This window comes from Acomys minous (assembly GCF_964271855.1).
Source record: "Acomys minous genome assembly, chromosome: 2".
Taxonomy (NCBI): domain Eukaryota; kingdom Metazoa; phylum Chordata; class Mammalia; order Rodentia; family Muridae; genus Acomys; species Acomys minous.
Window position 1 is genome coordinate 32,446,156 of NC_140484.1, and position 23,271 is coordinate 32,469,426.

Consider the following 23,271-nt stretch of genomic DNA (forward strand, 5'->3'; position numbering starts at 1 on the left):
GCCTGAGACAGGATGATAGCCATGAGGTTGAGGTTAGCCTGGGCTCCATAGTGAGGGCCGAGCCTGCTTGGACTGTGGGGTGAAACTTGTCTCAAAAAACAAAACAAACTATAAAAATGTATAGGGAAAACCTCGTAGGATCGTGCAATGCTGCTCTGATGCACATAATTCTTTAGAAGTGCCAGGTACCTTCCTCTCTCTTGTAGATAACCCACAGATCTGCTAAACCCCCTTAATGCCCCCCCCAAAATAATAGAACTGACCCTAGTTTATTGATGCTACTGAATTTTTACATTTTAGTTACAATCTGGAAAGTGTCCTCTAGCTAATCTAAACCGAAAGGAGTATTACTCAGTGTTCCAATAGTTTTAAATTTAAAAAAAAAAAGCCTGCTTTAAAAGGTTAAGGAGGATACTTAATGTAAAACTAAATGGCCCGTGAAAACCTGGACCTTATCTGATGGAGGGCAGAGGACCAGTGAAGGTAATTGCACTGCCCTTCAAGTCAGTGGTGGGACTACAGACGAGAATTCCCACTCTAGTTCCCTCAGCTTTGCTTGCCTCATCAAGCCGTGAGCTATTGTCCATTCGCTGTCGTTTTCTAATCACAGGGGCTGACTAAAATTTCTCTTAACAAATACGCCTATCACGGAGTCCCAGGAATTTTACAGCCCTCCAGTTAACATATAGACTCATTCTCTGCAGCAGCCTCATCCGTGACGGGAAGGACAGCACTTGCTCTCTTAGGGAGTTTCCTCTTTCCCACAGAACTCAGTGTCGTAGGGTTTTTCATGGCTAGTGTGTTTCGGTGACAGTAGAAGGCAGCATTTAGTCACAGCAAATCTTTAGAGACCTTAGGAGCACAATTGGAACCTGTGTTACCCTCAGTCAGTAGTTCTCTATTAATTTTTGAGAATTTCATACATACAGACATATAATGTATTTTGATCATATTAATCCCGTTTCTCTTCCTAATTCCTCCCAGATCCACCTTTGCCAATTTTATGTCATTTTACATTTTTAAAAAATAACCTCCCATGGAGTTCAATTTGTGCTGCCCATATATTCACAGTTGTGGGGCCATCCACTGGCCTTACTACTAAAAACCAGGTGTCAATACTTCTTTAGCTGCAAGTGGCCACTTGTAAGACCCTGCCCGCCCCTAGCATAGAATGTTGACTCAGCAACAGCTGCTCAGAGTTCCTGGATGCTGTGGTCCCGTCTGGTCCAGTCCAGTGCAGTCCAGTCCAGTCCAGAAAACTTGTTTGCCTTGGGTTCCTTAAGCTCTGGCTCTTGGAATCTTTCTGCTCACTCTTCCACAATGTCCCCTAATCCTTGAGGGGAGAAGCTGTGATTGAAACACCACATTTATAGTGGAGCACTTTTGGAGAAATTCTTAAGTTCAGATAAGTGACCTGAAATCTATTTGAGATTCCCCCCGGGAGAGGATGGTCCTTCCACATAAAGTACAGCCCTTTCTCTTTCCAGACTTTTTATTTTTTCACCTAATGTAAAATTTCAATTTGGGGTCCCTATAGCTATTAGGTTACAGACTCATTTATACCCTGGGAAATAAGAAATTTAGAGTTCTGAGGGTTTGGTTTCGTTTGTTTTTTTTTACAAAAAGGTTAATTGTCATTAAAAGTCTATCCTAAACGTTAACACAGATTTCATTGGGAAATATTACTTGGGTGTTTTATTTGAGTGTAATTCATATGACTGTGGAGATCCAATCATGTGCTAAACTAAAACAAGAAACAGCAGTCAGGATGAGTTTTGATTGTGCTTGTTTTATACATATGTAGGGGGAGCATTTTTCTTTCCCTAGCTGACAGGTTAAATATTCCCTTGGCACCACTGCCCCCTGGCTTCTGTTCCTGTCCTCATTAGAATATATCACAGGCCACATGTGAGTACTTTTTAACATAGATACAGGGAAAATGTTGCTATGCTGTTTATTAGAAATTAGCAAGGCACTTTATTTGCTGCTTCTGATGGAAAAGTATATGTGTAGAAAGAGGCTGTCCGAAGAACTCCTGCCTGCAGGGTTTGCTGCCTGGGCTCCCTCCTTTCCATTCTCTGCCTTGCTGCTCTCTTGTACACAGACAAGGGAAAACTTAAAACTGGCCCCTTCTCTCCTCTAGGAACTAATTGAAGCCATCCGGGAAGCCGTGGTGTACCTGGCCCACACACACGATGGTGCTAGAGTGGCCATGCACTGCTTGTGGCATGGTACACCCAAGGTAAGTGTCAGAGCCACGGCTTGCCTGCAGTCTGGACGTGCTGATCCCCTAACTTTGAGTCGGTAGCCTTTGGTCTGGCTTTAGTTCCCAGTCGTACATAAGCATTGTCTTCTGCAAGTTCACACACACACACACACACGCCTTGACATCTTCTCTGGGCCTGTATTCTGTGCTTCAGCAGAGACCAAGGTTTCACTGAAAGTAGGAAGAAATCCTCTGACACAGCTGTGCTCAGCTCTGGCTTCCTGCGGTTTGGGGACCTGTGTTCTGTTCTTTCACTCTTCACTTAATGGTCATATTGAGAGGGGGAGGAAGAGATAATTAGTAGCTAATACACTATATGTATGCTCCTGTGTGTATTAAGTGCTCTGAGAAAAGTTGACCATCTATCTTGATCATAGAATTTGGTATGTTCCATCCTTTAAATGGTAGTTGTGTTTGATCTACCGCTTACTTACTGTAAGTTCAACTATTGCACAAACATGTGTTAGACACATCTGTACGTCAGCTTCTTGAAGGCATAACAGGAATTGGAAGAGGATGGTTATAATAAAGGTGACTCCATTACATTTGCATGTGCCCTAGAATTTCATGCTTCCATATTTGTGTCTAAATGGGTTGATAAAAGTTGAAGGTTACAGAGGCTCCTTATAGGTGTTTATTGGTTCCCACTTCACGGTTTTTCTTTCTGCTTCATAATTTCTCTTTTCATTAATGAAGAGGCAATGTTGATGACAATGTAATACTACATAAAATATTATCTATGAGGTAATCTTAATGAATAAATAAAAGTTCATTGAGTTTTTCCTTTTTAAGGACAGGAAAGTGATCGTGAAAACAATGAAGACATACGTGGAAAAGGTGGCTAATGTGAGTACAACAAAAGCACGTTTCTTAAAGCCAATAAGCGAACTGAGTTTGTGTTTATTAGGGAAATTTGAAAACTACAGAAAAATTGTTTTAAGTTAATTTATTACATCTTTTTCTATCCATTTTTCTAGGTTAATTTATGCAAAATAGGGTTCATACTATAGTTCTGTCTCTCTGTATGAATCATATATGTTTTGTTAGAGATCAGAGAAAAGACTTCCTATGTTCTAGGCAAGCACCCTGCCTCCACACTACACCCTAGGCCCTATTTGGTTGTGGTGTATAAAGACTGGTCTTTATACCTGCTTTAACGAGTGTCCCCAGACGTGTTACTTAAACGTGGGATTACAGCTGCCTGGTTAAGCCGTAAGTATCTAAGTAAATGCTATCAGGTTGTAGTTCAGAAACTTAATACTGGTTTTTGCTACCACCAAAACCATAATAAATTAAAATTTGTGTCTTTTGTGGTATAAATTTACAGTGTATTCATGAAAAGATTGAGCTATTAAACAAATATTTTAGCTCTTTGCAGTCTTTTGGAGGATTAGTATTAGATACAAAAGGTTTGTTTGTTTGTTTGTTTGTTTTTTAAACTGGGGATTAGTTGTTTCTAGTTGAGGAGCAGCTCAGTGGATAAAGTACTTAAAGTTGAGCTCTGGCCTCTACATACGTATGCACAGGCAGTCTCTCTCTCTCTCTCTCTCACTCTCTCACCGCGCACGTGCGCATTTCCATCCACACAATAATAAAAGTAAGAGAAGTTTGGTTGTGTTTAAATGTTGAATAAGTTTCCATACTAGCAATACAAAGTAATGCTAAAAATATGGTAGTGATATAATTTTAATGATATAGTTCAGTACATTTACCAATTACTGATGAGTGATAAGTTCACCTTTTTCCTTTGAAAGAATCCTATGAGAACAGCTAACATTTGTCAAGTTCTTAATTCAGTGTTACTCAGAGCAAGAGAGGAAGTTGCTGTGTGATGTAGGTTGTCTTCTGTGCGTTGGGAATGACTGCAGCCAACCTGCAACCATTTGGTAGACAGCTAACTTTTCTGTACCGTGAAATGTGGTACTCTTTCTCTGGCTTGTGATGTACAAGAGTGTTCTAGTCACACTTCCTTGTTGAGTAAGTTCCCTGTGACATTCAGTTAAAATTCTTAAATGAGGATTGTGTAAAGTAAAAACAGGATGTTAATGGAAAGTTCTGTCTAAGCTGTATTAGTAAGGCATTTTTTAAATCATAAAATTAAGACTTTCTAATTTTAGATTTTGGCAGCATGTGAGGTAATTAGCCAATTCATGTTTTTGAGGCCTTTATCCTGGTTTGGCATTGTAACTGGGCCCAGCGATCTGGCATCTTTTTAACTTAAGAATTACCTTTGAGCAATGAGGTAGACAGACATAACCAATAGATTTGAACTATCGATTATTTAGATTCCCAAATGTTATTGCTGGGTTTTGAGGTTTTAAAATTTTTATTATTCCAGTCTTTTCATTTTTATTAAGACTTCCTTTGAGCCTAACATGAGGTCTGTCTTGGTATCTTGGCAGAATTATTATGGAGTACTTATGGGAGTCTGTAAATGTCAGTTAGATAAGGGGTTGCAGGACATTTGTATATTTGCTGCTGAAAGAAGCACGTTCAGTTTCCAGATGTGATCATGGAGTTGCCTGTTGCTCACTTGTATCACTAATATGGAATGATTGCCGAACTTCAGCAGAAATGATCCTCACTCTCTGTTCAGTGTTATTGTGCCTTTTAAGATAGTGCCACTGTGACTGCATTTTAAGCTGAGTTGTGGACCACTTTCTGTGCATACAGAAATACCTTGCATTTAGCAATGCTGTGCCTGCCTGAGAGTGGAAACCAGTGCTTATGGACCGTGTGCACTGTCCGTTATCTGTTTCCTTCACTCATCTCAGGAGCCACTTTATTTCAATCACGTGCGTGCTTGCCTCGCTCACAGTGACTTTCCAGTGTTCCATTGCATGGCTGTCCTATCAGTCACTTAGCCAGTCCCTTCTGTTATACACTTCAGTTGTTTCTAGAATCCTTAAATTATTAGTATTCCAGCAAACATTTTATATGCGTCTGTACTTGGCAGCAAGTGCCCTTACCCACACGAGCCGTTTTGCCAGCCCTCTGCAATTGTTAAACATCTTTTCTGTCCCCTTTCTTGCAGGGCCAGTACTCTCACCTGGTTCTGCTGGCGGCGTTTGACTGCATTGATGACACTAAGCTTGTGAAGCAGATAATCATATCAGTAAGTAATTGGGATGGGCTTGAGTCTGTTGTACTGGCCAGTGGCTGGTGTGCGAGTTTAACTTTACACGTTACGTAAACACATTGACCTGTGCGTTCTGTCCCTATTTTTATGACTATTTGGTCACCTCGGTTATGTGTTATTGTAGTGGCTGGTTCTGATCCTGTATGATTCCCAACCTTGTAACTAGGTAATAATTGTTTCAAACACCTAAATACATTTCTATTTTGGATTAAGGTTGCTTGGATTTTTTTTTTTTAAGCAAAGCAGTGCTTGGATTTGAGTGGTGACTGCCTTGTGTAATGGCTATTGAGTTTAACACACTTCCTGTAGACTGGGTTATACTGGTGGAAAAGACAACACCTAACACTCAGTTGTGCTTGTAACATCCTTAAAAGCTTTTCTAGAGTCAGGTTAAATGTTGTTACTAAAATTGAGACATTAACTTCCTTCTTACATCTTAGCTGTCACTCAGGTCTAATGCAGTGACCACAAGGTGGTCATACTTGAGTAAATGTCTGTACCCTGCACTTGACTTTCAGGTCTCTTGGAAAGGCTACTCCAAAGTAGACATTGTAGTTAGAGCTGTCTGTGTTCCCTCTGTCCTCTGTGACCTTCTTTTTCTCATTCTGATCCTGTGACCCAATCTTCCCTGTGTATAAAATGCACAAGTATTGAATGGACAAAGTAGAGACACCCAAGTGTAGAAACGAAATTGCAATTTTGCTAACAGTGACCAAAACTGGAATATTTTGAAACCAGCTTAGTCTTTGTAAACACAAATTGTCCACCTGAAAAAAATCACATAAGCTGTTGTGTTTGCACGTGAGTGGAGCCTTGGAGAAATGTTGCTGACAAATGGGACTCATAGTGTCAGAGGCAGAGAAGAGCCTGTGCTCAGGTGGGCGTGCTGTGTCTGTTCTAGGCCAGGGGGAGGGGAGCTGGGTGTTGGCAAATGTATCCCGAGTGGAAAGGAAGGAGGGCGAGCGCTTTTCCTAGATGGCGGCTGTAAATCCCAGTTGTGGAGTTCCCATGCCCCTGCTGTCACTTTCCAACTTTTGCTCTTGACTATTTTAAAGTTATGATGACTTCTCGGGGGACAGGACTGTGGGAAGGAAAAGTTGGCAAGAGTGTTTTGACATGTTCCTTGTGACTTTAGTACCCTTTGACTCCCAGCAATAGTGATTGTTTTTAATTCCTGTGACGGAGTTGTGAGGCTGTGGAATTGGCAGTGAATAAAGCCGTCTCACAAAAATGGAAACTGGCTGGCCTATTGAAAGTGCTTTTGTGTAATATTGCACAAAAAAACGAAAATATGCATAACTGTTCCAAATGGATTTCAAGGAGAAACAGTCACCCTTTAGGAGTTGCAGAACTGGCTGCTGGGTTACCCTTCCCAACGGCTTACCTCGCTTCAGCTTGCTAGTGAAGCCATTTTCATTTCTTGCACTTATCTGTTTGAAGTCCACAGCTGTGGGGCTCACATTCCTGAAGACTAAGTTGAGGCGGCTCTCATGAACTTGCCTCCCAGTGACAAATGCCCCAAAATGATTGGTAAAGCTACGGTTATGCTCATCGCTCTCTCGTTTCCCTGCCCATCCACCACAAACTCTGTTGTGGAGCTTTTGAAAACTAGCCAGGGACAGTTCAGCATTGCTAAGCACCCGATTCAGGGCTTGCTTACTTCCTAGAGCGACAAACTCAAGTCCCGTCCTGGTCAGCTGTTTCCTTCACCTTTCCGCTAACTTCAAGCCATTTCACATCTACTGTCCTTTCCAAGGTGCCCGTAATTATAAATAAAGTGTGATCTCGTTTGCTCTGGGATGCCCTCGCTGGCTGCTTTGATAGGGATGCGCCTAATGAACGAGCGGGTAGCCTAGCCAGATGCTGCTTAGGAATGAAGGGGTATTGATGCCTATGTTAAATACCTGAGTACTTAGCCTTCCATCCTGTGACACAGCGAAGCAAACCCTGGCTGGTCAGAGTGGCTCATGCCTAGAATCCCATCACTTGAGAGACCAAGTCTGGAGGATTTCTGTGAATTTGGAGGCCAGCTTGGACTGAATAGTAAGATAATATCTTAAAAAAAAAAAAGTAAAAATTGACAGAGCTGAGGCTTTACTTTTTTGTCAAGTGGTAGATAGCAATTATTTGGGGATTTGTGGACCATATATGGTTTGTCTTACTTGTTTATACTTTTAAAGGATGCTTTGCAATGTGAAGAAGAAGAAGAAAGGGGAAAAAATCCTTAGCTTGATGGATGTCTAGAAAGTGGGCACATGCCAGATTTGACCTATGGGTCATAATTTTCTCACCTTTGTTTATTTCATGTACTTTTCAGTGACAAGTAGGAAGTAATCCACTAGTGACTATACTGAAGTTTATTGGTCTTTATTTTCATGGGGGTGGTTAGCATTTTTACACTCTTAAAAACCAATTCTGGACTTATATGTGTAGTTTATTTGGGAGAGTGCTTGTTTAGTACCTGTGAAGCCATGGGCTGCACACCCAGCCCCACGTAAGCCATGGGCTGCATACCCAGCTCCATGTAAGCCATGGGCTACGTACTCAGCTCCACATAAGCCATGGGCTGCATACCCAGCCCCACGTAAGCCATGGGCTGCATACCCAGCCCCACGTAAACCAGGCGAGGTGGTGTAGGCTTTTAGGAACTCCAGCACTTGAGTAAGAGGAGAACAGGAAGTTCCAGCTTATCCGTGGCCACAGAGCACCTTTGAGGCCAGCCTTGGGACACAAAACCCTATCTTAAAAAGGAAAACCAAACTATTTGGGGGGAATTTTTATGAGGTTCATTGGTAGACAACTTAGGTAGTACACAAGATGCTTGGCTTCAGTCCCTAGCATTGGAAACCAAAAATAAACACACAGCAACAACAACAACAACAAGAAACCTCAGGAATCACTCTTTCATTTTTATTGGCTTTTGCTATCCATATAATTTCGTGTGTGTTCTAGTTTCATTTCTGTATCTGTGAAAATTAAACAAACAAACAAAATGCAACCTTGAGGAAGAAAGGCTTGATTTGGCTTATAGTTCACAGGTACTGTGGCGAAGTCAGGGCAGGAACTCAGGGCCTCACATCCACGTCACCAACTGAATAAACACGTGGATTCTTGCTTGTTGTCAGCTAGTTTTTTCCTTATGCCGGTCAGCACCCCCGCCTAGGGAATGGTGCCTCCCACAGTGCACTGGGTCTGCCTGCGTCAACTCACAAGCACGACGTGTCACGCCCACAGGTCCTCCTGACCGCTGCCATTCCGCACTGAGACTCTTCCCAGGTTGTTTTAAATTGACAGTCAAAATTAACCGGTGGGGTCCTGTGATGAGATTTCCCACCCAGGCGCTGGGAAACCCTGTCCTGCAGGGTTTTCTCTTCAGAGTAATTGTCTTCACCATAATGTCAGGTTGAAATCACAGGCTGATAATCACTCTTCGCTTCCTAAGGCCAATTGCTAGGTAATGCTCGCAGGCATATCTCTACCTCTCCCTTGAAATTTTCCTTAGGTTATATTTTCATTTATACTTATCAGGTAACTTTGATCTGATAGAACTTAGAACTTAGAAATGCCATAGATCAGATGCTAGGTATTCAATAAAGAAGGAGGGGGCTGGGACTGGAGAGAGTGCATGCCCTGAGTTCAGCCCAAAGCTGGGCTTTGTGATAAAGTCGTTTTAAAGTACTTGGGCTTCCTAGTCACCTAGCCTTCCCCCAGATCTTCTGATTATTTAACTGTCATTAATTCTTTTGCCTATTCGGTTAGATTTTAGCTCCCTGTGGCTAAAATAGTTTACAGTTTTGTTTCTTTCCCACATATGTCTATTATAACTGTGTTCACTACAGGCCAGGGCCTCAAGATTCTGTTGCTTGTTCTGTTTCTGTGCATTCTACCTCCATTGCCCGTGTGGGCCTTGGTTTTGAACCACCAGCCATCTTAAGAGTGCCCGGGAGCCTCGGCAAGGGCCCGCCTTGCTTGGTGAGAGCTAATGAACTGAGTGAGTCTGTTGCAGCCATTGTGCATGCTGGCTGGGCCGTGAGAGTGATTCTCGTGTGGGGCCTGTCAGTGCTGTCCGTTGCTGATTTGCTTCCTCCCACTCTCCTCATTATGCCATGAAAAAGATGTTCAGATGCACTGAAGACATACTAAAGGTCCCCCATGTTTTGGGTCTTTAAATATCTCATTATTGAAAGCACAGATAATAATGCCACTTTGGGACTTGTTTACTTTGAGATTACAAAAAGAACTCTATGCTCTTAATATACACCGTCCTCTGAAAGAAAAAGTTCTCTTAATATGACATATACTTGGGTCTGTTTGTTTATTCTGTATATTTTTTTCCTTTTCTTTCTGTTTCTTTTTTCTTTTATTGCTGAAATTTTAAGTTCATTTTTTTCTTGTGTGATTGAAATTATAGATTAGTTTTTAAGGTGGTTAGACCTATTTCTGAATGTCTTCATATTTTGAATGCAAGTCATGCTGTGACCTTTGATTTCTAGTTAATTCAGAGAGCTGGGTGGATATTGTAGTTCTGGAACTGGGACATAGTGATGTGAAGAGGCTCATTCAACATGGCAGATGCCCAGCACTCAGCAGTGTCTGGTCCCATCTCAGCATGTAGCCAGTGCTAGCTACTGTCATGCGCTATCAGGTACAGACACTGGTGCAGAAGTTGAGGGAAGCCTGGGACTTTATCATCAACAAACATGCAGTTCTGATTTTTTGTTGATTATGCTCCTGTGGATGATGACTGACTTTTTTTTTAATCCCTTGTACTAAAATCACTACTTTAATAATAAATAGGTGTTTGTTTGTTTTAAGAGCAGACTGGGGACTGGAGCACTGGCTGCTCTTCCAGAAGACCCAGGTTCAATATCTAGAACATAGCGGCTCACAATGCTGTAAACTCTAATGCCAGGGATCCGATGCCCTCTTGTGGCTTCTTCAGGCACTGCATGCATGTTGTACACAGATATACATGCATTCACAACACTCATACACAATTTTTTTTTAATTCTTCAAACAAACAAAAAAACCAGAACTGAGTACATGTCATCTTAAGAGAACAGCTTCCTTTCAGAGGAGGATGTACACTTTGGGTCTGGCAGATTCAGAGTCAGGATCAAGACTAGTCAGATCCCTGCTTCTGATCCTAACCTGTGAATTTAGCAAGTGACTGAGCTCTCTCTGTGGCTCCAGGTAACTTCTGCTCAGTTGTGTGTGCATTTGAATGTTTATAAAAGTTGACACAGGAAGCTAGGATGTTACAACAAAGTGATGATGAATTTTTATTTTATTTTTGGGCATGGTGGCTCACACTGGTAACACTGACATTCAGTTCAAGACCTTTCAGTCTACCTAGCAAGAACTTGCCTCTAAAAATAAAGAAGTCAAATAAAGGGATCCAGTGACTTTCTGTCTTAGAGTTCCTTAGGTGTTTAGCTATACCAGCTGTCACTTCTGTTCTAAGCACTGGGTGTGCTGATGCCAACTGCACAGAGGGCGGTGGGCCCCCCCTTTAGTGTAGTCTTTCTGGATTTATTTTCTGTCTCCCTCTGTTTTTTTCTCTATAGTAAACAGCCTTTGTTTTCTATGAATAAGCAACCTAGCTAAGCCTTTATCCACTCTGTGATTAACAGTGCAGCTTCCTCTCGTGTCCCAGCGGGGAAGTTCTGAGGCATGCGCTTCGGCCAGGCACATGCTGCATTAAGTGCTCCTACAAGCTGACTGTCTACTCCGATCACAGCAGGTGCTGTCTTTTTTAATAATGGCCCAAGAAATACCCTATGATGAATGGAGGTAGCTCTTCTACCTTTTTAAAAGGCCTTGGGTTTGATCAGTTAATACAAACAGGCTATTCAGTAATGGCGGCCACTGTAGAGAATTAACTATGTTCTGAATGTAATTCTTTGCATTTGGATCAGACATGTCAGAATTAGCTTCATACTTGCTAGGGAGTGCAGTGAGGAAAACAGCCAAGGGTGTGTTCTTCAGTCCCATCAAATCCAGCTGAACTTTGAGAGTGAAATAACAGTGCAGCTGTTTGTTTTAATCGTCTAGGAAATCATCGGCTCCTTACCCAGCATAGTAACTGACAAATATGGAAGGAAAGTCCTGCTGTACTTGCTGAGTCCCAGAGACCCTGCGCACACGGTCCCAGAGATCATCGCGCTTCTGCAGCAGGGTGACGGCAATGCACACAGGTAAAGGCTGCCTCGAGGCTTGGCGCCCTCTCTGCCTCCTGCTTGATTCTTTGTGAGGAGCACAGGCTCCCAAGAAATCCTCAGATGCATCCCTCGCTCCCCCTCTTTCTTTAAAACTTCTTGCCGAATTCTGTCGGTAAGCCTGTAGTTTTATAGTCTCAAGATGCTACCTTGAAAGAAAATGGCAGTGTCAGGTTGAAAGATACCTCTGAGCCAGGCGTGGTGGTGCATGCTTTTAATCCCAGCATTTGGGAGGCAGAGACAGAGGCAGGTGGGTGGCTGTGAGTATGAGGCCAGCTTGATCTACAAAGCAAGTCCAGGACAGCCAGGGCTACCCAGAGAAACCCTGCCTCAAAAACAAAAAAACAAAACACAAAAAACAAAGAAAGACACCTCTGAACACCTACTTGGCACACAGTGGGCATTCAAGTGTGATGTTTGATTTTTGTTTTTCTTTACTTTAAAAACTCCTGGTGTCATAAATTTTAATGTCCTGAGAACAGTCTATAAAGTACTCTGAATACGTCCTGTCTCTCATGATGATTTGTCATTATTCGATTTAAGATTGGTGGGATTCAGAAAGGTTACTCATTTGTGTCTGTCATGTAGAAAGCAGTTCCTTTATTGAAGTCTTGTTGTGTGCCAGGTAGTGTTCATAGCCTGAGAATGGAAGATAAAGTCCAGCTTGCACCCTTCACTCATTCACTGTCCAAGTTGCTCAACAGAAGGGCAGACAGCACTTACAGTAGCCGGTGCCTTGGGCTGTGATGAGCTCCTAGAAGTTTGTGATAACAAGATGGGCCATTGATCTTACCACCTCGTTCAACATGTTCCAATAGTAAGAAAGACACCGCGGTCCGCCGGCGTGAGCTCCTGGAATCCATCTCTCCGGCTCTGCTAAGCTACCTGCAAGGACATGCTCAGGAGGTGGTACTGGATAAGTCCGCATGTGTGCTGGTGTCTGACATCCTGGGATCTGCTACTGGAGACATTCAGCCTGCCATGGATGCCATCGCCAGTCTGGCGGCTGCAGAACTGTGTCCTGGTGGCAAGGATGGAGAGGTGATGTAGCGCTGGCAGCAGAGCCACAGGGCCTGTAAAGTGAGCCCCCGGCTATGGAGACTACAGAGTGTTAGCAGCAGTGCCATTCAGCACTTTGAAAAATGGCCAGTTCAGAGCGCCATAGTGGTAATCCTTGTCTTTCTCAGTAGTGCCTAAAGACACATGCTTATCTGTGACTGGCCCTTTACTGCCTTTCCAGAATAGTCTGTGCATGCTGGGGCAGCTGCTTCCTCCGGCGTGATGTGCTGTCCTCGCCATTGCCCTGGGTTCCACCAATCCAAAGCCTAACTCATCCCAGTACCCACAGTTATCCATGAAGTCTTCCCTAGTTTTGACTCGTGAAAAAGACTTGCTCAGGTGCTTCCCTACAAACCTGGACTTAGGTCTTGAGAGACAGAGGTGGGAGGAATAGGAGTTCGGGACCATCCTCTGCTTCTTACGGAGTGCAGGGCCTGCCTGAGCTAGGTGAGACAGTCTCAGACAGACGGTGCCCTTGCTCATTCTCATTACTCTAGTTGTATTAACTTGGGTATGGTTTGAATCTGCGTTGCATCTTAAGTTCACTGGCGGCATGTACCTGCTCAGTGCTAAACAGAAGACGGCACCGTCCTCCCCAGCACCCCAAAAGCTTGCCTTTCGGAAGACACACTGTTGAATGAAGTAAAATAATTATTTAAGTAAATACTGAAGCAAAAACTCCTAAAGGACAGCTATGGGTTCTGGAGGGCCAGCTCGTCCCCAGGTAGCCATCCTGGAAACGGAAAGAGCTAAGCTGAGCCCTGGAGGGTCAGCAGCTCAGCTAAGGGTAGAGAGGAGTTGGGCTTGGGGAGGGTGCATTGCAGCCCTGAGGAACGGAGCATTCTGTGAGCCCGTGACTCCCGCTTGGAAGTCAGCAGGTCAACAAGAGGAAACAGGCTGCTCTTTCAGGGCCTTTGTCCTGTGCTGGCTTGTAAGCTCACGGAGCTCTGAGCTAGCAGCCGGTTATAAGGAACCACCATTTTTTTCAAGCTCTGACCTCTGCCATCACTTATTCTCACAAAGGCCTTTATGTGCTAAATACAGTAGCCTTTCATTATGATCCCTGGCATTGCTCAAGGATATAAAATAAGCGGTTCAAGTTCTAAGCCTTTCATTCATTAATCGAAAAAGCAATAAATCTGTCAGGAATGCTTAAAAAGATACCTTTATGTTAGCTGAATGCTAACATCTGCATTTTAGTCCAGTCCCAGGGACTTTAGTAAGCTGTGTAGTTCTGATAGCAGTCTGAGGGCTGCAGTAGTGGGGTGCCTGGAGGTCGCAGCACTGAACCATCACAATACAAAAGCTGTGCTGGACTGGAGCAGGCTCTGTCGCCCCTGGTGAGCTCTTCTGCTCTGCCACCTTTCCATGTGTTTGTTGTAGTCACAGCCAACATCCACAGCCTCAGCATGTCCCCACATCACAGCCTCAGGCAGGAAGGAAGGCAGGAGCAGTAAGATGCTCTCCAGCCAGGCTTTGCTGCCATGTCCTCAGCTAGAACTGGTCTGAGTCACAGCTGCTTCCAAATCAATCTCTAGCAGAGTGACCGGATGCCCAGGACTGCTTAAAGCCACTGAGGCTATGGGCCCTGAGAACACAGAGGAGCCTTTACAGGAGACAGTGGGGGCTGCCTGTTAAGTAGCACCTTTTTCACAGCACAATTATTCTTTCCATCGTTAATTCCCTCTAGCCATGGGTCAAGTCTGACATTCAGCAGTGTTAATACCGACACATTATTCTGAATAAAAAGGATGTGTGGCATTGAGTGGCTGGCATGCTTTTGACACGTGGATTGGAGGAGCCAAGTAGGTTGTGATCTGAAGCTCAGGCCCTGGCTTCCCGCAGCAGAGCAGATGAATGTGTGATGAAATACTGCTCTCTGCATACGGTGTTCATTGTCTCTCATATTAAATGAGGGGAGACCGCTGCTACTGTGGGAACAGTTGGTAAGGCCAGCAAGTAAGCTGTAGAATGTTTTCTTATTTCTGTTTTTTGCCTGCTCATTAGGTCATTGTAGCGAGTCATATTTAAACACCATGTGGTCTCCCCAGAGGTTTCTTTGGGAGAACTGTGTTCTCACGGGGGTGGTTCACAGAGTCGCCTGGGTTTTAGGTGAGCATTGTGTGGTACTGTTCAAAGAGAAACTTGCCCATCCCTGAACTGCTTGGCAGGGGCTACGATCTCCTACATAGCTGTGCTTGCTGCTCCCTGGGAATGTGATGGGCATTTTGGGTAAAGAGTTCTTAAAACTGAACCTTAACTGCATTCCCGTCCATATATGGCATAGAGATAGGCCCATGGACCAGAGTCGAGGGTAGCTTTTGAAATGACATTTCTGGTTCTCTTCCAGCTTCATGTTGCCGAGCATCCTGCAGGACATCTAGTTCTCAAATGGTTAATAGAGCAAGATAAAAAGATGAAAGAAAATGGAAGAGAAGGTAGGCTGTGCAGCGTGTCATCATTTGTGGGGGTGGGGGGGGCATGAGCCTTGGGAGGGGCATCCTATGTGGACTTTCTGCATTTCTGGACTTTATATTGACCATTTAGGCTCAGGTGGGATTTGTCAACTGTGTAGAAACCATGCCTGTGAATAAGTAATGATTAACTTCAAGGGCTGAGCTGTAGCTCAGTGGTAGACTAGCTTGGAAAAGGTGAGGTGGTGGATTTGTGTCTGGAGACAATTTGAGTGCTGTGGCTAGGGAAGTCATGAGTGCAGGACAGCACTGTCACCTCACTCTACATTTTAAAATAAGGACTTGGAACTGCTGCAGTTTTTAGGTAAGACGCTTTTAATATTGAAGAAAAATATGTAGTGCACCAACCCATTCATTATTGAAAAGGTAGGTGCATAGATTAAGTGAGTTAGAGATGTTTTTAATTTCCAAAATTTTTCTAATGATTTTTCATAATAAAAATGCTAACTGTCCTAAAACATGACACGACTGGGCTTGCAGTGGCCATTGCTTTCTAGCACAAATGGGTGTGTCTGTCTCTCTGTCTGTCTGTCTGTCTGTGTTAAGTATAGCTGTGTGACAAGCTGCCCCGGCTTCCTGGTTTACTGAGCAGTTGGTCTCTGCCTGCCTCTCAGGGCTCCTTGTTTGGGTTTGGCGTGCACCCACTGAGCTATAGCTGTACAGTAGCTCACTCAGAAGACAGCTTAGACATCGGTCCTTGTCTATGTTTGAGACAGGACTTGTCTTTTGTCGTCTGTCGCTCCCTGTGCTAGGCTAGCTGGCCCTTGTGCTTCCTGGAGTTCTCCTTCTTCCATGTCTCATCTCATGTAGGGATGCTGGAGTTACGGGAGTAAGTGTGTAGTAATAACCTCCCGGCAGTACAGAGGTCTAGGAGTTGAGCTCAGGCCCTCTGTGCTCCTGCAGTAAGCACTTTACTCACTGGATCACTTCCCCAGCCCAGTGCTTGGGTCTGGATGGAGTATCCCAAGGGAACGAAGCACCTGTGTGCTTAGGCCTCATGATAAATCCACAGAGGTCATCTCAGGTCACTTCTGCCATGTTCTGTTGGTCCAGGCAGTGAGACCACTCAGATTCAGCAGAAGCCTTAGATTCCACCCTTCATGGGAGACTGGCAGCATCTAGAAATGCACACAAGACAGAGTATCTTGTTTTGATCACCTTTGGAAAGCAAACGGTCTCACGAGCTGATTGCTGTTTACTGTGAATAGCTAAGTGGGCTCCGCGAGTATCTTTGAATTATTATATGCGCACAGTACCTACTTGGGATTTTTGCCTTCAACATAGGTCATTCTTTGCTTCATTTGCACCAGATCCAGTCACTAGAATGTCTCCACTGGCTGAGAGCGAGTTCCAGTTAGAGGGCACAGTGAATAACATGCCAAGACCTTGGCAATAGAGTTAAAGATGGGCAGTGTTCAGGATGGAGGAGGCTTGGCTAGCCTGAACTGCATGGCAGTCCTCTTGCCTCAGCCTCCAGGGACAACAGGCATCAATTATTTTCCATCTGTGGCTCTGAAAGCATCATAGAGCGACTGCCATGCGTACCCAAAGTGGTTAATCCCCAGCCACTAACCGTGTTCCTGGTCCCTTCCAGGGACACTTTCTCCTGTAAGGGGAACTGGTCTGTGCCACATGGGAATTGATACTGTCAAACATCTACTTGCTGAGTAGGTCAAGGTTAAATCATAAAATATTATAAAGAAATGCAGATGTGACCAAATGAGCTTTTTAAAAATAATCTGTTTTTCTTGGGTTGCTAAAAAAAAAAATAGTTTGGAATTTGCATCAGAGTTAAGAAAATTGTCTGTATTAACATACTACTTGGTAACTTTTCTGTTAACACTTGCAAGCTTACAGGCATAGAGATGACGGATGAGAGTGTGTGGGATGCTCACTAAGTACCAGTCCACTTTACAGGTAATTTTGCAAAAACCCTTGTGGAGCACGTTGGCATGAAGAACCTCAAGTCCTGGACCAGCATCAACCGAGGCGCCATCATTCTCTCCAGGTTGGTAGATGTGACGTCACGCACGCGTGCGCACGCGCACACATACACACACACACACACACACACACACACACACACACACACACACACTCATTTCTTTAACTTTATTTCTTTCTCTAGAGTTTATTCCCAGTAATGTGGGATTACTCCATCACTCATGGTCTAGACAAACATTAAGAAATTACAAGTAGGGACCACCAAGCTTGACTACCAGAACTGGATCTCCAGACCCCACATGAGGCAATGAGGGAAGCAACCCTTGAAAGCTGAGCTGTCCTCGGACGCATATGCACATGCTGTGGCAAGGAGCTGTGTGTGTTCACACACAAACAATAATCAGATGGGACTAATTTTTCTTCAAAAGCAAATGTAGCTCTTCAGTCCTCAGATTTAACTGTTGTCTTTTGGGTGTCAGTGGTCACAGAATTTTGATGATTACAATGCACATAGTTTTATAACGTTTGTAGTTTTGACCAAACTATAATTGTCTTCTTCTTTGATGAATAAGTTGTGTGCCTCTGGGAACTGTCACAAAGCTGTCTACGTCAAGCCTAACTTTTTAGTTTATTTTCTTTCATTGAGCAAAGTTTTGCTAAACCGGGAAGGTGATGTGTAAATGGAGGCCTTGCTTGCAGATTGCTCTCTGGTTTGATTATGTCAGGTTTATAAATGTACAAGTCATTTTTTTAAATGTTATATTTTATCATCTGTATGCCATTTGAATCAGTTGCTGGTTTTCTTCTGTTACGTTGCTGTCCTGGTTTGCTTCTCAGTTATAAAACACTGGCCAAAATCACCTCTAAGGAGAAAAGCGTTTATTGTCTTACAGCTCCCAGGTCATACTCCATCACCGAGAAAAGTCAGGGCAAAAGCTCCAGGCACAGAGCAGAGACCGTAAACTCAACAGATGCTGCTCCCTAGTTGGCTCCCGGGCTTACCCTCAGCTACCTTTCTTGCCCGGCCACGCCCACCTGCCCCGGATGCTACTTGCCACACTGTGCTGGGGCCTCCTCCATCAATTAACAAGAAAGTGACCCATGGCCAATCACATGCAGGCAGTTCCTCAATTGAGGTTTCGTTTATTTTTAAGTCAGTCATTGTTTTTGATTGTGTTGGTCTTACATGTATGTAGATCAAGCGGTCTGTTTCTTAGTAAATGAGTTAATATTCCAGAGCATGTTAAAGAGTCAGAACCCATTAGCTGCGACAGGAACTGTTTTGTCTTTGTTTCTTTACCAGGCTTTGGAATGTTAGCGCCTCCTGGCACACGCTTTCATTCTGCTCAGCTAGCTGGAAACCCAGCGATGCCATGAAATTAATGTGTAGTTTGCTCATCAGTCAGCACTCCTTGGGTAGATCAGACATAGGAATGGTCCAGTGTGTTTCTTGTGGGGCTATCCCTGGAACTGTGTGGAGACACATGGTGTTAGAGGTTCTAAACAGAACTTCCAATGCAGTCACCTTGTTTGCTGGATACTTACCTGGCATGCATTTGCCAAAATTCCCTGCCAGTTTACATTTTAGTTAGAATGTGTATATATTCTTTGGGAATATTTAATGCTGTGTTTGTTGTTTGTTCCTCACAGTTGCTATTTAGCTTCTTAAAAATCATTTGGGGTGAAAAAGAAAAAGCCTTGTGTGCTGGCTGAGAAATAACCGTGAAGTCCAGTTCTCCAGCACCTAGGAATGCAGGCCCTATGCAGTCTGCCTGGGCCTCAAGTCCTGCCTACTGTGTGGTTTGGAAAGTCATTGGGCTTTCTGGTTTTTCTTGGTTATAAAACAAAAAGGTAATAATAATCCTAAAGTTGTTATGAGAACAAGACATGTAGAATACCTTTTACCATGTCTGTGTGGCTGCTAACGTGTACTAATATTGTGAACCATGTGGCTGAAAGGACACTGAGTGACAGGTCCCTTATGGGGCACTTGGCTGTCATTTATGAACTGTAAGATGCTGCCTGGTGCTGTTCACACACCTTCCTCTTTATTGACATACATGGAAGTTACTGAGACCAGTGATGTCCTTCTAGAATATATTTCAGAGGTTGACATTTAAATGTGGTCCTAGTGCTGGGCGTGGTGGCACACACCTTTAATCCCAGTACTTGGGAAGCAGAGGTAGGTGGATCGCTGTGAGTTCGAGACCAGTCTGGTCTACAAAGAGAGTCCAGGACAGCCAAGGCTACACAGAGAAACCCTGTCTCAAAAAACCATAAGTAAATAAATAAATAAATAAGTGGTCCTAAAGAACTCACGAGAGAAGGAAATTTCGGCATAGTAGCCTTAGGTCAGGAGCCTTTTAACATTTGTTGTTTACTAAGTATCAATCTCAAGCTTAAGACTAGCCCTCTGGGGAGTAGGGTCTAGCTTTGCCTGAGTATGGGCTCAGTGTTGAGTGTGTTTCACCTGAGTGTGGTGCAGCTGGGCCATAGAGTACAGCCTTGAATACACATAGTCAGTGGTGGAATCTGTACCCAGCATGTGTGAGATCCTGGATTTAGTTCTCTCACCAAAAGCAAACAGCCTGAGGAGAAGGTGGGTTCTGGTGTTAATCCCATTCTCTAGATCAGAAAACTGAGTCTGAGACAGTGACTTCGAGTTACTGACAGCAGGCAGGTTTCTGGCCAAATCAGGGACACTTCTACTTCACCTCAGTGTGGTGTTGGTGTAGAGTTCAATGAGAAGGTCATTGGCGCTGGGCTGTCCTCCCATGCTCTGCTGTCCATGCCTGTCCATGGGGTGACGTCACCTATGTAGAGAATGTTCTTTGGCCATCACTGTAATACAGGGCACGGTGTCCATGAGTGAGTACAGCACGTGGTCTCTGCTTATGGGATTGTCATCCAGAAAAGGCAGTACCTTGTTGTCTTAGTCACTGTCTCATTGCTGTGAAGAGACAACTAATAAAAGGGAAGCTTTGGGGGGGAGGGGACTTGTGTACAGTTTCAGAAGGCATGTACGTCCCCATCATGATGGCAGGGAACACTGCGGCATGCAGGTAGACATGGTGCTGGAGTAGTACCTGAGAACTTAATGTCTAATCCACAAGCAGGGGACAGAGGGCTGTTGAAAACCCAAACCCACCCCCAAATGCTACACCTGATCTTTCCCGAACAGTTCAACCAAACATTCAAACATATAAGCCTCTGGGAGCCATTCTCCTTCAAACCACTACACCTGCCAAACAGTTGTAGGGCAGGAAACAAGTCCAACATAAGGTAATCCGAATCAATGCAGTCTTATCGCCACCCACAAGATTATAAAGCATTTCCATAGTTTCAGAATGTACACTGCTGGCTCTCTTTCATTTGTGGTATTTTAATCCTCTTAACTGCATCTATTTGTCTATTTACTGGGTGTGGGTATCTGCACACACATACGTGCCACAGCAATATATATAAATCAGGGGACACATTGCACTAGTCATTTTCCCTTCCATCATATGGGTTCCAGAGGTGGGACTCAGGTCATCAGGCTTGGCAAGAGGCCGGGCACCTTCCCCTGCTGAGTCATCTTGGTGGCCCTCATCTGATGACTATTTAAAATCTATTTAATACAGTGTACAAACTACAGGAGGTGGCTCAGTGATGAATTAGTTACACCATCGATGTGGGTTGTGTTGCAGCTGCAGGGTTTTTATGGAGCTTAATTTTCTCAATCTCTTTTCTCTCTCCAGCCTTCTGCAGAGCTGTGACCAGGAGGTTGTAAACAAAGTCAAAGCTGGACTGAAAAGCCTGATTCCTACCTTGGAAAAGACCAAGAGCACCAGCAGAGGAGTTGAAACTCTGCTTGAAAAGCTGACTGCATAGCCATTCCAGATGAGCAAACTGAACAGCTAACTGCCTGGACGAACCCGCTGGACGAACAAGCTGGAACCTGTTCCCCAGTGGGGAAGAAGGCTGGGATCCACATGGCTGGACGCTCTATGCTTGTGTACTTTGTTAAAGGACCTATGTATATAAAACTTTCTAAAATAGACCTTTGTTGAATGTCAACTGTCTGATCTGTCAGATTGACCACTTCACCATTCACAGTGTGGCAGTGATGTGGAACGTTAGTGGTCAGACTAATCCGATGGGCCCAGGTGTGTACAGTGTGGTTGAATGGCTTGATTCAGGAAAGGAGAGAGCTGCAGTCTGAGAAGGCTTCCTGGAAGAGGTGGACTGTAGAGCAGTGTTAGGGCAGAGAAAGCCATGTGGCAGGAGCAGTAAAGTACACTGAACTCTAAGAAGCCATGAGGGTGGCCTGCGGTGGGGACAGCTACCACACAGGCTGAGTTCAGACAGGTTTGCTGCTGCTCTGAGAAGTCCAGGTCATGGAGGACGGCGTGCTAGAGGAAGTAGATCACGGTTCCTTGCTAAAGTCAAGGTTGCTGGGAAGGTCTTATCTCTGCATTTGGGCCTTCAGGATAGTCAAGGTGAATATCTTGGGGCAGTCCGTACAATAATCCCAGCCCATGGGCTGAGTAAAAGGGGGAAATGTGGGAATATGTTAGAATGTAGAGGTTTGAGTCAGGTAGGATGTTTGGATTTTAAAAGTATGTTTGGCTCTCAGCAGCAAAGCTAGAGTTCTGTGGACCACATGGGCTCACATGGCAGGTGTCTTCAGTACAGAGTCCTGTCCTTCCTCCACAAGTCTGATGTAATGAGACACCCATCTGGTCTCTGAGGAATTAGGCCCCCAGGGGAATTGGCTGTGCCTTTCCTGCCCTGACTTCAAGGCTCCAGGATTACTAATGCTCTGAGACTCTCCTGCCCTCACCTGCTGGGGTGTATGAAGTTCTTTCCAAAGGTTTGACACCTGTCCCTATTAGATTCTCAGGGAAGTTGGGCATGGAGTGGGGAGGAAAATGGGGGAAAGACAGAATTGATTGTGTTTCCGTATGATTACTGTGTCATGATTTAGGTTTGAGTTCCCCATAGAAAGGACCATTCGTGGGGACGGTGCTACTTGTTTCGCCTCTAAGAGTGAAAAGAGAAGCACTTTTATGTGGCTTGTAGCAAAAGCAGCATCTCCTACACCCCTAACTCACGTTCTCCTTAGTGATTTGCGTTCTTAGCTCTGGTGGGTTTCTAAACAGGCTTTTCATTGTGTGTTTGGATATTTACATTTTAGATACTCGTGCCCTCATACTGCAAGAAATACATGCTGAGAGCCCCACCATTCTTCCTCTGCTGTCCTCACCCCAGGTCAGCTGCGTCTGTGTAAAAGGGCTCCACATTCGTTGTCGAGTACTGAATCAGGACATTCCGAGCAGCCATTTTGTACCCACCACCATTGTATTTTTTCCCTATAATTAGTCACTGCCAAGTTTATTTTCATTTACTTGGGGTTTTACATTTCCCTCCCTGTAAAACTTCTCGCCAGAATTACTTAAACACTTCTCTACAGCCATTTTCCTCTTCTGTTTCTCTGGTACGGCTCCCCAAGGTGATTCCTGTGCTCACTGGAGCTGCTGCATCAGTGTCTCCCACCTGATGTGTCCCGTGTAGGTCACGGGTGTGCAACTACTCATCCAGCCATCTGCGTGTTTCCCGTGAGTCTGGAGTAGAAGAGCGGTAGTGGGATTAGGACAGCCAGGGAGTCTCGGAAGAAAGGCGGATGTGCTGGGGAGGGCTTCTGAGAACCCAGATCGCCAATCCAGCTGTCTGGCAGCTGTGCTCAAGAGGGCAGGGGGTTTGGAGATTGCTGTCTTGCCACTATAAGGAAAGATGGCAGACACGCTGAGCGTGGCTAAGCAAGAGGTGAAAAGAGTTGAGAGTTGTCATGATATCGAGCTGCAGTCTAAAGTCAAATGGAGCTGTGTTAGCCTTGAACTCCTGATGACATGGAAAAGCAGACCTCCATTTTCGTTTACATTCATTTGATTGTAAATTGGATCCTTAGAAATTTGCAGCCCAATGAATAGTATTAGCCTGGCACACTGCCCAACACTTGAGGGCTCATCTCCTTGAGAGACTTGTGGCTTTCTGCGTGGCCTGAGAATTGCACGCCCACCACCATCACCCTGCACCTTCATCTCTTGGGGAAAACCCATTTCCCTTATTTCTCCTTGCTTAGCACTCTTACCTGGATGAGTCACAGCCTCTGGTAGACTTCCTGTGGAA

At 44.4% G+C, this 23,271-nt stretch overlaps 1 protein-coding gene across 2 annotated transcripts in view; it reads left to right on the forward strand.

Annotated features, from left to right (window-relative positions):
* PUM3 (pumilio RNA binding family member 3) overlaps nt 1–21,142 on the forward strand; it is a 34,058-nt gene extending 12,916 nt beyond the window's left edge. For both annotated transcript variants that reach the window (XM_084755381.1, XM_084755382.1), the window contains exons 11-18: nt 2,144–2,242; nt 3,059–3,112; nt 5,301–5,381; nt 11,460–11,602; nt 12,442–12,664; nt 15,033–15,120; nt 17,074–17,164; nt 20,841–21,142. In XM_084755381.1, coding sequence (XP_084611507.1) covers nt 2,144–2,242; nt 3,059–3,112; nt 5,301–5,381; nt 11,460–11,602; nt 12,442–12,664; nt 15,033–15,120; nt 17,074–17,164; nt 20,841–20,973 — 912 coding nt within the window. In that variant the 3' untranslated portion in view covers nt 20,974–21,142. The remainder of the gene's footprint in view (nt 1–2,143; nt 2,243–3,058; nt 3,113–5,300; nt 5,382–11,459; nt 11,603–12,441; nt 12,665–15,032; nt 15,121–17,073; nt 17,165–20,840) is intronic.
* Nucleotides 21,143–23,271: the final 2,129 nt, after the last annotated feature.